Source organism: Mus caroli, chromosome 19, assembly GCF_900094665.2.
Source record: "Mus caroli chromosome 19, CAROLI_EIJ_v1.1, whole genome shotgun sequence".
NCBI classification, from domain to species: domain Eukaryota; kingdom Metazoa; phylum Chordata; class Mammalia; order Rodentia; family Muridae; genus Mus; species Mus caroli.
This window is the reverse complement of record NC_034588.1, coordinates 8,603,448-8,617,313: the sequence shown is the minus strand read 5'-3', so window position 1 is coordinate 8,617,313 and position 13,866 is coordinate 8,603,448. Positions and strand designations below refer to the sequence as shown.

At 38.4% G+C, this 13,866-nt stretch overlaps 1 protein-coding gene across 1 annotated transcript in view; it reads right to left on the bottom strand.

Annotated features, from left to right (window-relative positions):
- Nucleotides 1-3,050: 3,050 nt before the first annotated feature.
- LOC110285981 (membrane-spanning 4-domains subfamily A member 4A-like) overlaps nucleotides 3,051-13,866 on the bottom strand; it is an 18,468-nt gene continuing 7,652 nt past the window's right edge. Inside the window, exons 4-7 of the mRNA XM_021152451.2 lie at nucleotides 9,447-9,503; nucleotides 7,532-7,690; nucleotides 5,584-5,685; nucleotides 3,051-3,356 (exon numbers count right to left, since the gene is read on the bottom strand). Coding sequence (XP_021008110.1) covers nucleotides 3,252-3,356; nucleotides 5,584-5,685; nucleotides 7,532-7,690; nucleotides 9,447-9,503 — 423 coding nt within the window. The 3' untranslated portion in view covers nucleotides 3,051-3,251. The remainder of the gene's footprint in view (nucleotides 3,357-5,583; nucleotides 5,686-7,531; nucleotides 7,691-9,446; nucleotides 9,504-13,866) is intronic.

Below are 13,866 nucleotides of genomic sequence, written 5' to 3'. Positions count from 1 at the left end.
ACACCTTTGTCCTTTTGTTCTCAGTAAGGAAAGAATGTTCCATGAAATTAAAGTTCTGTGCATAAATATTGTATGAAGATTCATGTTCTCAGATATAATCTGTTTTAATAGACATGGGACAAACCTTATTTAAAGTTTCTGTAGTTATTTAGTTATATATACTGTGATTACTTAAAAAAAAAAGAGACGGAGACTTGGTGTTATTGTTTTATTTGAAGAAAAAAAGTTGTTGGCATAAATTCAATTAACTATGACATAATTAACACAAATATGCCTCTACTTTACGGGACAAAAATTAAAGACAGGCAACAATCTGAAGATGAGAAAGGGACAGAAGGAGTTAAGATACAAGATAAAAGTTTTACAGAGACAACATCCTTGGCATTATTCTGTGGTATATCAACCAAGTTTCCTGAGGTTAACATAAAGCTTTAATGCTTTTTTTAAAAATGTGAAATGGGTACTTTCCATAACATAAAAGAGTAGGAACCTTAGCTGCAAAATAGTCTTTGTTTCATTGTCAAGCCAAATGCACAACCTAGATAGAGATTTCAGATATTAATAAAATCTGTAATGTATGAGAAACATGAGGAACTACTGCAGAGGGGACTTCTTCCCTCCTCTTTTACATGTATTGACAAGGACAGAGTGTCACACAGAAGCAGAACACTGCCTGCGATGGCAAGGCTGCAGGGACCAGCTTCCCAACTCCCATTTGATCTCTTAGGCTCTAATATAAAAGTAAAAAGATTTTATTTCAGCATGTGAGTATCTCTAGTCAAATCTTCTATTGGAGGTCACAAAGACTCACTGGTAGGTTACAAAACCACAGTCTGTTTGTTTCTTAGTGTATGTGTGGGGGAGGTAGGAGAGAAGCCCATAAGGCCATGAGAATGAATGGAAATAAGCAGTCTCGGGTCCTGTAGAAAGTACCAGAGACCCTGGAGATGAGAGATTCTCAGGACTCAATGGGGGTTGATCTTAGCCAAAATGCTAACATTGGGGAGAGGGTACTCTAAGAGTCCACCTACAGTAGATAGACGGGGCCTCATTATTCTCAGCCCTCCTGTCCCCACTCCAAGTGCTCTCATGTCCCTCTCATACCCTCTCAAATTATGATCCCTTTTTCTTTAATTGTTGTGATATACAATGCATCATGTATACACATACATATGTAATGTACATCTTTATTTATATACACAGATGTTTTGCTGAGTCTACAGTGAGGGTTACTCACTTAGATCTGGCAGTTCAAGTCAGGTACTGGTGTAGTTGTATGTATTCTTGAGCCTGAAGGAGAGTAATATTATAGATGTCTTCAATTTTCACCAGCACACTCTTTGTGCATGATACTTTTTAATTCCTGTTTGGGTTTTCTACATCGGAGTATATTATTTACTCATTCATATGTATATTATAATTAAAACATAATTACATTAATTTTCCTCTTCCCTCTTCTCCCCCAACCCATTCCATGTCTCCTCTCTCCAATCTTTCTGTTCTTCCTCACTCTCTCTGATTCACAGTATCTTTTTCATTGATTATTATTATTTTTGTAATAATGTATCATAAATATATAGACACAATGTGTCAAGTCCATTCAGGGCTGCTTGCATGTATGTGATTTCAGGGCTGACCACTTAGCATTGGCTAACTAATTAGGGGCTCATCCCTGGAGAAAACTAATTGTCCCTTTCTTGACAGTCATCAGTTGCTGTCAAGAGCATTTTTGTGTGTGGTGGCTTGTGTGCCCCTTTTGGATTAATGCAGGTCTTTAGCAGGAAATCACAATTTCTGTGAACTCATGACTGTAACAGCCCTGTCATGTCTAGAAGCCTCTATTTTGCCTCAGCTCTCAGAGACTTCTGGCTCTTACAGTCTCCTCCTATTACTTTCACAATGTAGGAGGGAGAGTGATATAGTGTGATGTCCCATTTATGTTCTTTCTTTTCTGCACTTTGACCAATCGTGAGTCTCCCTATCAATCACCATCCACCAGACAAAGATGGGAAAGGGTAACAGAATGGATGTGATATGACTTCAGAATGTGAGCATTGCTGGGGGAAGAGGGCTAGGCAGGTGGTCAGGAAGCAGGGAAAGAGAGTGGAGAGAAAAAGAAAAAACATTATGTATGAAAGTGCTGCAACAAAGCCCACTACTTTGTATGCTAATTTTTAAAATGCATAAATAAACTTTTGAGAGACAATATGCCCCAATCAGAGCACTGGTGGTCTTACCTGTGTACTACCAATTCTGACTACAGGACTGTGAGCTCAGCTGTATTATTAGCCAGTCCCTGAAGAGAGGCATGAGGCACAGAGGAATTTTGCTGTGTATTTCTGTGGTTTTCAGATGTACAAATGAAAAAGATGAGATTCTTAGGAAGAAAGCTCATGGTATGATGTGTCAGAAGTCCCCCCCAATCTTTACTATTTTGCTATACTTCCCAACCTTATAACTTAGATTATTTTCTCTAACATCATAGGTAAATGGAAAGTAGTTAGCACACAGGTGCCATACTTGTAGCTTAATTTTGTTCTGCAACCAAAAATAAAACACACTTAATGCATATCTAACCAATATGCATAGTCATATATTAACATACATGGTATCAGGTAGGAGTTTAATTGGGTATCATCCTGATTAGAAAGGAGAGGGAGATTAAAAATAGGTTAAATCTCTATCTACATGTGTTGAAATACACTCACTTGGACAGAGGCGAACACTGACTTTGCTATTCTGTGCTACATTTTTTGTGGCACAAAGGAAGTATGACAGAAAGGAGAAACAAAATTCATGTTTCTGTACATCTCAAAGGAAAAAAATACACCTCCAAATTTGTTATTTAAAAAACCCTAAAGTTGGACAAACAGAGCATTAGACAAAGTAGCAGAAGTGTGCAGATGTGGTCTGTGTGAAAAATATTATGTGTTTTAAGCCATTTCATCTGTTTACTTTAAAACCTTCTTTGCTTATTTAAAACACTTTTAGAATGTCCTAAGGATGAATAAAAACATTTTCAAGTATTATTTAGCCAGTAAATGGTTGGTTTATTTATTACATTCTGATACTCTTTAGGGGGAGCCAGTGGAATAATCTGCCAACTTCCTGGTGAAACATGAGAATGTCATTTCAACCACACACTCACACTCACACACACACACACACACACACACACACACACACACATGCATATACAGACATCGGAGTTGGATTCTTGTGTTTTCCCATATATGCTTCTTGATAAATAATCAGTGCATATTCTCTTGGTGTTCTGGTGGCATCAATCCACTTTGAAGTGTTACAGGATTTGCTGTCTCTGCCTTGGTAGGATTTGATGGCATAATTATCATGACCTGTAAAGTTAATCAAGTATTGTTGCATCATTCACAGATCCTAAGGGATTCCTTCTCTTATCCACATATTATCACCATTACCAATGTTCACCCTGTCACTACACATATGAATCTCATATCAATCACAGGGATTTCTCAGGCATTCTTTGATCAGGCTATACCTAGGACACAATGAGTTGAGGAATTTTGCCCTTTAGAAGCTTTCCAGCTGTTGTTGAGTTCTTTTCCCAAAGTAATTTCCTAGAGTGATGGAAGCAACATATACAAATCATGACATGGTTGCCAGATGTAAAGCACTATGATGACCAGACTGGTCCAAAGTGGCAGGAGGCATGCTGACAGCAAGGAGAAGTCTCATCCTTCTTCTACAAAGCCATGTGACATGGAGCTTGATAGGAATGGTTGAAGATTCCAGAGAACATGAGACCTTCATTATATGTTACATGTCGTTACATGTCTAGACTCAGAAAGACTGGGGAGATCAGCTTTACTACTATTATAGAGTTCATAAGAAGCACAGACTTCCATACAGTGAGCAAAGGGACTCTAGCCAGCTCAAGCATAGCAAACATGGCTCTGGCAGGCCTTGCCTGTCTTCCCTATTTTCTCTGTCTTGTTAAAACTGTTAGATTACATTCCTGAAGTTAGCCACCATGGCCCACTCCCTTATTTGGTCACTTTCTCCCCCTGAGACTGATTACCAAGGTCCAGCTATTAAAGTAAAAGCTCCCTTTGGCTCACCCAATTAAATTAAACATCTCATCCCAACATGGCATTTCCCTCTTTACCTTTATAAACAGCCATTTTCCTATAGAGCACATCTGTCTCCAGAGGCAGTACTTTGCCTCCTCCCCTCAATATAAATACCCCTTACCCTTCTGCATTGTTCCCTTCCCCTTCTTTCTTGTCCTCTATCTCTTGTCTTTGTGTATTAGTCACTGTCTTTTGTCTCTCTGGGACAAATACATCTGCTTTTGTGCTGAGTGCTTGGTCTCGGGGTGTCTAGAGACAATACATATCCTTTCAGTAAATATGAAGGTCTGAAGGGTATGAAGGAATTGCCTGTACCCAAAAGCTTCATCACTCAGTGAAATCACAAAAACTTCAATAATACCCAAGAAACTGAAAACTCTAGGACCTTAAATTGCAAACCCATTATAAGCTTTGTTATGATGTAGTCCAATGTTGTTCTTTAGGTTGAGCCTGTGGGCATATAAATGTGGTGTTTCCTGGAAGCAACCAGAAAGGGATGAAAGGATATAGATGAGCACAAAGTGATCTTATCATTTTATTATCAGTTGATTATTGGATGTGAGTCCTGTCCATCCCTGGGCTTGAGAACAATGAGACTATTGAGCAGCTATGAGGCTTTATTGGCCTCTAACTTGTTCAAGATACTTAAGGAACACAATAGTCATACGCTTGTTCTTGCCTACTTCTCTGTATCTTCTCCCATTCCCCACTTTGTGAGATCATCTTTCTCATCAGCAGCCAGAAGGATCTCCAAAAAGTCTTAGGGTAAGACAATGTCCAAGTGGGTAGCCAGTGACAGAGAAGTCTTATCCCTAATGTTTCTTCAGTAGCCAGGGAAGGCTGCTATGATTTTTTTAAAAAGTGAGGTAAACTTGGCACCATTTATGGACTTCTAAGATGTGAATTGTTCTTTGGTCTGGACTCAAAGGGGACATTACTTTCAATAGAATGGTAAACTGTACTGTTTTGATTATAATAAAAAAAAAATACTACATGGCTCTCAGTGGCCCTCTTGTGATTCTCCCCCTTGAGTATGAATGAGACCTGTGAATAGAACTGAATATCATTCCTGTAAGCCACAGATCAGTTGACTTTGAATCAATTAACAATGACAATATTCTAGATGAAACTTTGCAAGTTGTGTGAAACTAAAAAAACTCAAGACATTGGTTCCTCTGGTATCTTCAAAGAAGTACACGGTCATAATTTCTATATTGCACAGGATATGAATTGTGCTTCGTGACTATATAATCTGAAGCTTCAGGGGATCCCACAGATCAATCCAACTGCATAAACATAATCTTATGAGTCTCTGAAAAGAAAACTCAGGTAAACAATAAGCTATGCCCATACTTCACCCATTGAAACTGAGAGAGAGCTAGTGAGAATTAGGTTAAGCTTCTTTGTTTGTGTGATTTATTACAGAGTGATAGAAACCATGAAGAGACATATTCAAATTAAAGTGAAAACTTACCCCACCAGGGTTACAACACATCACCCTGCATCCAAAGGCAGAGAGGGATATTCCTATGCAGAATTCCAGCACACTTAAAACGACTACCACAATATCCAGACCCTGCCAACAATTCATAATACAGGCATGTGAGGAGTGAGAATTGCATGTTCTAAACATTTTTACACTGAAAGGATGGAGGCATGGCCCAAGAGTCTAGGAACATGGCTCCTGGTCCAGCCTTATCCTTAGTCAGTTCTTGGCTTTCCAAGTGGCTCATATTCTGTCACTTCTTGTAGTACATGTATTGGTTTAAGCCCTATGAAACTGTGACCTTTTTAGGTCACTTGTAGCTTATTCTTGCTACTTTCACACGGTACAGTTCAGTTGTTTCACGCTGTAATATCTCTACCTGCTCTTTCTTAAAAAGAACTCATTTTACCTGACCTCTTTGTTTACAATGACATGCTTCGTAATGTATCTTTTTCTCCAAAGAGGATGAAAGCTTCTTGAATTAAGAGAGCTGGTTTTATTTTTAAATCTCCCAGTACTAACCCTGAGATCTTGTGTAAATTATATATCTCAGAGCGTTGGGGTATGGTTTAGTAGATAAATTCTTTTTGTGCAATCACTGGGACCAGAGGTCAGATCTGTAGCACCTGCATAAATGTCAGGTAGGGATGATGGCATGCATGCATTCAATCCCCAAGTGCAGACAGGGGACAAGAAGAATTCTTGGAACAAGAAGAATCGCTAGACAAACTTCATCTTGAGAGTTGTGGGTTAAAATAAGAGATTCTACCTTAAAGTAGAGAGCAATCAAGAAAGATTTTGGCCTACACACACACCACACACACACACACAAGAGACAGGCAGACAGAAACATGCATATATTTGTGTGTATTGGCACAGACACTCAAAAGATCATGCACATCACACCCAAACAAAACATTCAACAACAACAAAAAAAAAAAAAAATGTGTGCGATTCAAGGTTGTTGAATGATGCCACTGGTGGCCAGGTAGGAATATACTTGGCACTTTAAGCTTAATGAGGCCCTTCCCTATGGAGGTCCTCTGGCTTAAGATCAAGCAGCACAGACACAAAATAAGACTTACACAATTCAGAAGACTTTATGACCTTAACAAGAAGGTGGCTGGTTGAGATGAATGAAGAAAGCACCTGCAGAGCTTACAGCAAACCAGGGCTATTCTAAGCATTAAGTATTGTGTGACCTCACAGGCCTCATGACCAAGAAACCCATCCTACACAGCTGTCAGTCCCAGAGCTGTGTTCGTATCATTGCACCCTGGATGTCTACAAGGTAACAAACAGATCTTCAGAAATAGAAAGCTAGATTCTTAATCAGAATAAATACATAAAAGAGGTGAGTTATAGGCAGGAAATTCCAGAATGTATCTTTGCCAGTTTCTCAGTGGCTTTGGAAAACTGTTCCACCCACTAAACATTTGTATCTCATTTTAACTGAGTGGCTGGAGATTGAATTGCTTACCATAAAGACTTTTTAAATGTTCTAGGAGGTAATTAGTTATCAGTGTCCCTTATGCAATTGTTTTGGTGTAAATAAATGGGGCTCAAGAGTTTAACTTAAATTAAAATAAGGACAATGCCATTTATTCTGCATAAGGAATAAGGATGTTGATTTCCTATATTTACCTGAATTTTTCTTTCTTTTGATCTCATTGTACACAGGAGTGTGGATGTAAGATGTGACTCTCATTCCTAAATAAACGATTACTCTATTTCTTGATGGTTTCTAACTTCTCAAGGCGATTCTAGAATCACCACACAGTATTGTCCACTCTTTGTTGGGTTATATTTAAGTCCTTTTCAAACATCATGTGTTCTCTCAAGCAACCACTCCTGAGGCATGTTACTCCTGGCTTCCTCTGAGACAGTTTGCACAGTGTGCTTCAACCATAACTCCATGAAAAAAGAAACTACGCACCATTAAAATGGACAAGGTCATGCGACAGCCTTCTGATGAACCTCTATATGTACAGTAATATACATGGAAAGAATAAATGCCTGGGCTCACTGAGCTGATTACGATCCCCGAGAAGGCAAACACGGAGCTGGTAATGTTCAAGCCTAGGCTGCTTCGAACCTAGAAAGGAATGAAATTGATTAATCCACTATCCACAAGTCTATCCCTACATATCAGTTTAAACTCTTCAATTCTTACATATTTCATGCTCATTATTTTGATGACTTCAAAGGTTTCTTAATTTGCCTCTACCATTATTTCCAATTTAAAGCTCTTGTTAAAATAAAAATGTGAATTTCATCTCTTTCAGATTATCCCTACAGACACATGAAGCTGAAAATGTGGGGGCTTTTTGGAGACTCCCTTGTGTCATGTGATTTAAAAAAACACTGTCATATGAGAGGATTTTTTGTTGAAGCAGACACATGAGAGAATGTTTTGTTGAGAACAGCCACGTGGTGTTTTTTTGAAAGCTAATTTAAAAAATGGGCATATGACGTTCTGCTAGAGTGGATGCGTGAGAGAACACATGATGTTTGAAAAGGGTTTAAATATAACCCAACAGACAGTGGAGAATACTGTGAGGTATTGGTTTGTCTTGTCATTCTTTGTTGGACTTTGTTGATGCTGGTCTTTGCTGATGATGCTATGTTGTATTGGTTTGCCTTATTATTTTTGTTGATTATCGTTTGTTGTGACTTTAAAAAAAAACATAAGCCTATGTGAAATATCATCAAAATCTCTCCTAGAGGGGATTTCAAAATGACTATACTTTGAAAATAAGTATTTATTTAATTTTGGATGTGTGTGCCTGTAGAGCTCAAAGAATTGTTGGAGTTAGCTCTCTGCTCCCACCATGTTAGAGGTAGGATGTCTTCTTTTTATTTCTGAATCTGTACAGCCCAGCTAGCCACCTATGTGTCCTGAGGCTCCAACTCAGGTTGTCATGGCAATCACCTTTACCTCTGAGCCATCTTTCTGGGCTGTCTATTATACATCTGCTGCAGATCTCTGTGTGCCTCTTACCTTCCTCTGCTACAAGATTCTCTGACCTCTACTGCGTGGATAAATGCCCTGACCTCTTGTGGCCCTGCACATTTTGCACATTTCCTTCTCTGCTGTTTATTCTTTTCTTCAATTCTCTTTTATGAGAAACAAAACTTTGCAGGAAAGTGTGAGTGGTTTGGTGAGGATGCAGCATGACAAGTAGAAAGTAATAGTCACATGTAGCAACAAGCTAGGGACAAAGATATAGAAACGTGCTAATTGCACTCTAGAGTTCGATGTTTCTCTTTTGAATAAGGATAATGCAAATGTGGTCCTAACTACTGTCAAGTTTACTGAGATCTTGGTTTCAGGTTGTTTTGTTTTGTTTTTGCTTTTGTTTGTTTTATTTGTTTGTTGGTTTGTTTTGTTTTGACTTTGTGACAGATATCCAAGCATGTTATATTTTAAATTTGTCTCTGCCTGAGAAATAACTCATTGTGAACTTCCTTTCTTGAATATTCAAAATCTGGATATAGTGAGAATACACACTCTGATCAATTAGTCAATAAATATTATGTCAATCAAATGTTTAGAGTCATGATCCTGGGCATGATCAGTTAACATCAATGTAGATTTGATTCACACAACCATTCTTGACTTTTCTTCTGAATTCTTCCCATTGTTGTATCACAATATCCACCCTCGTGTCAGGACTTAGCCACTTTTTTTCGCTAAAAGTTTTAACAGAAAGATTCTTCTAGGTGAAATGCAAACTCAGACTTTGTGTCTTAGATGTTAAGAAATATTTTTTTTCATATCCTGGCAGAACAGATACTTTGATTATAGCCCTCTTCTTTTGATATCAAAATAACATAAAAAAAAACCTCACCAAACCTTTTGTAGTTCTTCTTCCTGCTGCAATTGAAAATGACCCTGAAATAATAAACTAGAAATAAAAGGGAAAATTCAGGTTAAAATACTGTATATATTATTGGAAATTACAACATGTTGAAACCTACCCCTAAGTTTGATATCTTAAAAGAACTATAGAAGAAAGGGAAGTTTCTTTTTTTTTTTCCTAGAAAACAGGAAAATTCTATCAGACAGGTCTCTGGTACAATTCATCAATATTTTCAATTCTTTGACAATTCTATGCATATGTATATATATATGTATATATATGATATATATAATGATGGTCACTTTACCTCTCCACCTCATTATCATTTTTCTGCTCCCACTGAAGCTCTTTGTTCCAATAATTTTAAATATACGAACACACACACACACATACACACACACACACACACGCCAGTAATACTAGTAAGACAGTGAGAGAGCCCTGTGACATGAATTTCTAAATTTCTAAAAGTGAGTACTATTTATGTGACAGCAAAATTTAAAGATTTATTAAAACCAAGAAAGAGATTAAATGCTATTACCATTTAAAATAGCTATTATAATCCATTTGGCCTATTCAATCACCTAGCCAAAGGAAAATCTCTCAGGAGTTTGGACTTATTTTAAGCCATGCTAAAGAAATAGAAGTAATTATACTTTTAATAGTATCCTGTGCTTTTCCTTCCCAGAATTCTGACCCTCCAAGTGCAGTTTCTAGAGGCTACCATGTAGGTCAACTGTCCACTTTTCCAAGTCCTTGCTTAGGAATGACTTCTGTTCTTACCTCTTTGTCTCCTTTCTGCATACTGACCAGAGCTGAAATAGGTTTTTTAATTTGTTATTTTGGGCTTCCTGCTTTTTCTCTAAAATATCTCTCACACTGTATGGCTGCTTGGCATTACATGGCTGCCATCCATACAAACTTAACTCAGGTAGTAAGGATTTTTATTTCCTCCTTCGTTCTCTCAACAACTACTGGGATCCTCAAAGTGCCTTTCCTAGGATTTTACTTCTGACCTGAAAAAAAATTGTTCTTGGGTTTAAAAAAAGAAGATAAAATAACTACTAAATGGTATAAACAAAAGACAGCAGAAGGAAAAAATAACTATTTTAGGGATAATGTCTAGTATATTTGGGGGTCCATTGGGTTCTTTCAGCTAGGAAAGTGTCAGCACATTTAGACTCACCTACTTCACACGTCCTCTGTATAGGTTTTTAAGGTAGCTTTTGTATGCTAAGTATTAAATGAAAATAAACAAAACCAAGATAGTGGTTTCTTTTGATGATGTATCAAGCAACATAATTATTTGGGAAAGATGTTTTGACTGTAAGGGTCAAAATAGCAATTATTTAGATATTAATATAATTTATAGTACCAACATATAAACTGTCACTTAAAACTAGTGACTAAGCATTCAGTAAGGCACAGAATATTCAATTTATTTTGTTCATTCGCCTATGAGTTTCATAGAAGGACAAAGAGTAAACTACAGATATGAATCACAACTGGTACAAGTTAGTGATAGCAAATACTTCACCCTTGTTAATAATTTGTTTGAAAAAAAAGAAAGAGAACATGTCTGAGAAATGAGATATTTTAACAAGTCAGGTTGCTCTACCAGCAACACTCACTGAGTCGTTTGCACCACTAAATTAAACAACACTGGAAATGATAAGTCACTGGCCTTCATCTTGTGAAGGAATTAATGTTGACAATGTCCAATTTATTCTGGTCTGAGTTATGGTTACATAGTACTACAGTATATCTTCATTGATACATATTAAAATTTTAAACTACCTGTGGTATTTATACTATCATTGCTGTGCTATATATGAGTCAAAGACATTTTTTTCTCAAAGTTGTAGAAATGCTTGATAGGAAAGGATTCCATGGGATATTGGCCAGGGAGACCAGGGAAGCTTCCAAAAACAATGCAGGCTACTGTGTTTGTTCCTAGATATACACCAAAATTAAATAGTAACAGTCTGTTGTTGATGATACCAAGAGAAAATCCAGACTGATTAAGTCAAGTAGGAGAGGAGTTTGAGCCAGAACAACTGAGTTGAACCAGTTCAGAAAGAACTAAAAGCCCCTTCCGGCTGGCACCATCTGCTGGGGCAGATTGCCAACTCGTCCACTCCCCTGAAGACTTCACAGTCTACAGGCATCCCAGGAGATCCGCTGCTCACAGGGAAACTGGTAAGAACCCTCCTGAAGTTCCACAGCTGCCGCTGGGAGCCTATCCCACAGTCAAAAACTCTGACCTATAATTGTTTCTGTCTAAAAGAACTGCAGAGACAAAAATAGAGAAGAGCCTGAGGAAAAGGAGGTCCAGCAACAGGCCCAAGGTGGGATCCAGCTCAGGGGGAGGCCCCAAGGCCTGACACTACTACTGAGGCTATGGAGTGCTCACAAAAAGGAGCTTATCATGACTGCCCTCTGAAAGACTCAACAAGCAGCTGAAAGAGTCAGATGCAGATATTTATACCCAACCAATGGACAGAAACTGCTGACCCCTGTGATTGAATTAGAGAGAAGTTGGAAGGAGCTGAAGAGGAGGGCAACCCTGTGAGAGGACCAGCAGTCTCAATTAATCTGGACCCCCGAGATCTTTCAGACACTGGACCACCAATCAGAGAGCATATACATATATGTGAGGCCCCCAACACATATGCAGCAGCCAGGTCATAGAAGATGCACCTAACCCTCAAAAGACTGGAGGTCCCAGGGAGTGAGAGGTCTGGTGGAGTGGGAGTGGTGGGATATCCTCGTGGAGACGGTGTGGGGGAGAAGGTATGGAAGAGGAACAGTCAAAGATTGAACTGGGAGGCCAATAAAATCTGGAGCGTAAAAAAAAAATTAAAAAAAAAAAAAAAAGAAGACTGGATTTCACCTGGTAGCCCAGGCTGGCCTGAAACGAATAACAGTATTATTTCCCAAGTGCTGTGAGCTATTAGAAGCATCTTTAACATTTTTTTCAAATTATTTGGTAATTTCATACTGATAAAATGTACTAAGATCGTATCCACCCTTTCCAACTCCTCTTTGGCTCCCCATATGTGTATCCCATCAAGTAAACTGCATTGATTATTTTTTAGGACATTTTAGGTTCACAGAAAATTTGAGCATAAAATACTGGTTTCCTATATGGGGCAAAAGTGTTCCCACACTTGTACAACCTCCCCGACTGTGACATTATATGCTGCAGTGATGCAATGTGACAATAAATGTCAGTGATGTATCATTATTACCCAACACACAGAGCTTACATTAGGCTCCACTCTTGGTGTTGCACATTCTATAGATTTTGATGGGTATATGATAACCTGGGTATATGTAACCTTCCATTACAGTACACAGAATAGTTTCCCTGCTCTGAAAATCCTCACTATTTTGACTGTCTAGCTACTTCTACCGATTGCAGAATCCAGATGCTCTTTTGGAATCCCCCAGGCCTTCGGTACCAGGCTTATAACTTCTGAGACAGCCAGTCCAACAGACTGGGCAGCTACCAGATTCTCAGCCTCTCCAGTGTGAAGACAGACACTGTTGGGCTACCCAAACTATATCATAGAAACCAATCTAATAATATCCTTTTAATGTATATTCATTCTCTTGGTTGTGTTTCTTCTGTTTCTATATAGATGACTATTACTTGATTTGCTCTCTGACTTCACTGTTTTTAACTGATCCAAAATATGTTGTTGATGTTTTTGTTTGTTCAAGCTTTACTTACTTAGTGATTTTTTTCATGTATTCATCATTTGGCCTGTTTCAATAAAGTAGTAACTTCTAAGGTATGCTCATGCTGAAATGGAAACTGGGTGTCTTTTCATGCTGATTGTTAGCTGCTTATGAGGCATCCAAATGGATCTAGCCCTCTAAGATACCAAAGGAGCCTCCTGTGGCTTCCAATAAAGATAATAGTATGTCAGACAAAGAAAGAAAGAACTAGAAAGGATGGGTTTATTCAGCATAAGTCTCAAAAGCTGAAAACTTTCTAGGCTTAGATTAGATTGTATAGAGGCTGGAAGTTTCCAGGACTAGGCCTAGGTTAGTAGACAGAAGCAATGAGCCTCTCAGATAACAGGAAAATCGAAGTTGCTTTTACACCTGAGGAACAGATACATTGATGAATCAGGGAAAGACTTGAATGTGACAGAGTGAGGATATGCTGAACAAGAGAGAGAGACAGAGAGAGAGAGAGACAGAGAGAGAGAGAGAGAACTCAAGAGCAGCATAGAGTTGGACAGGCTGTACAGTGGAGAACAGCATAGAAGTATACAAACAGTACAGTGGAAGAGAGTACTGTGCAAGAATACAGTAGAGTTGATGGAGACAGTACAGAGTTTGGGGATACTGTACAGTGTGGTGCAGCTCAGTTGATGGAGACAGTACAGAGTTTGGG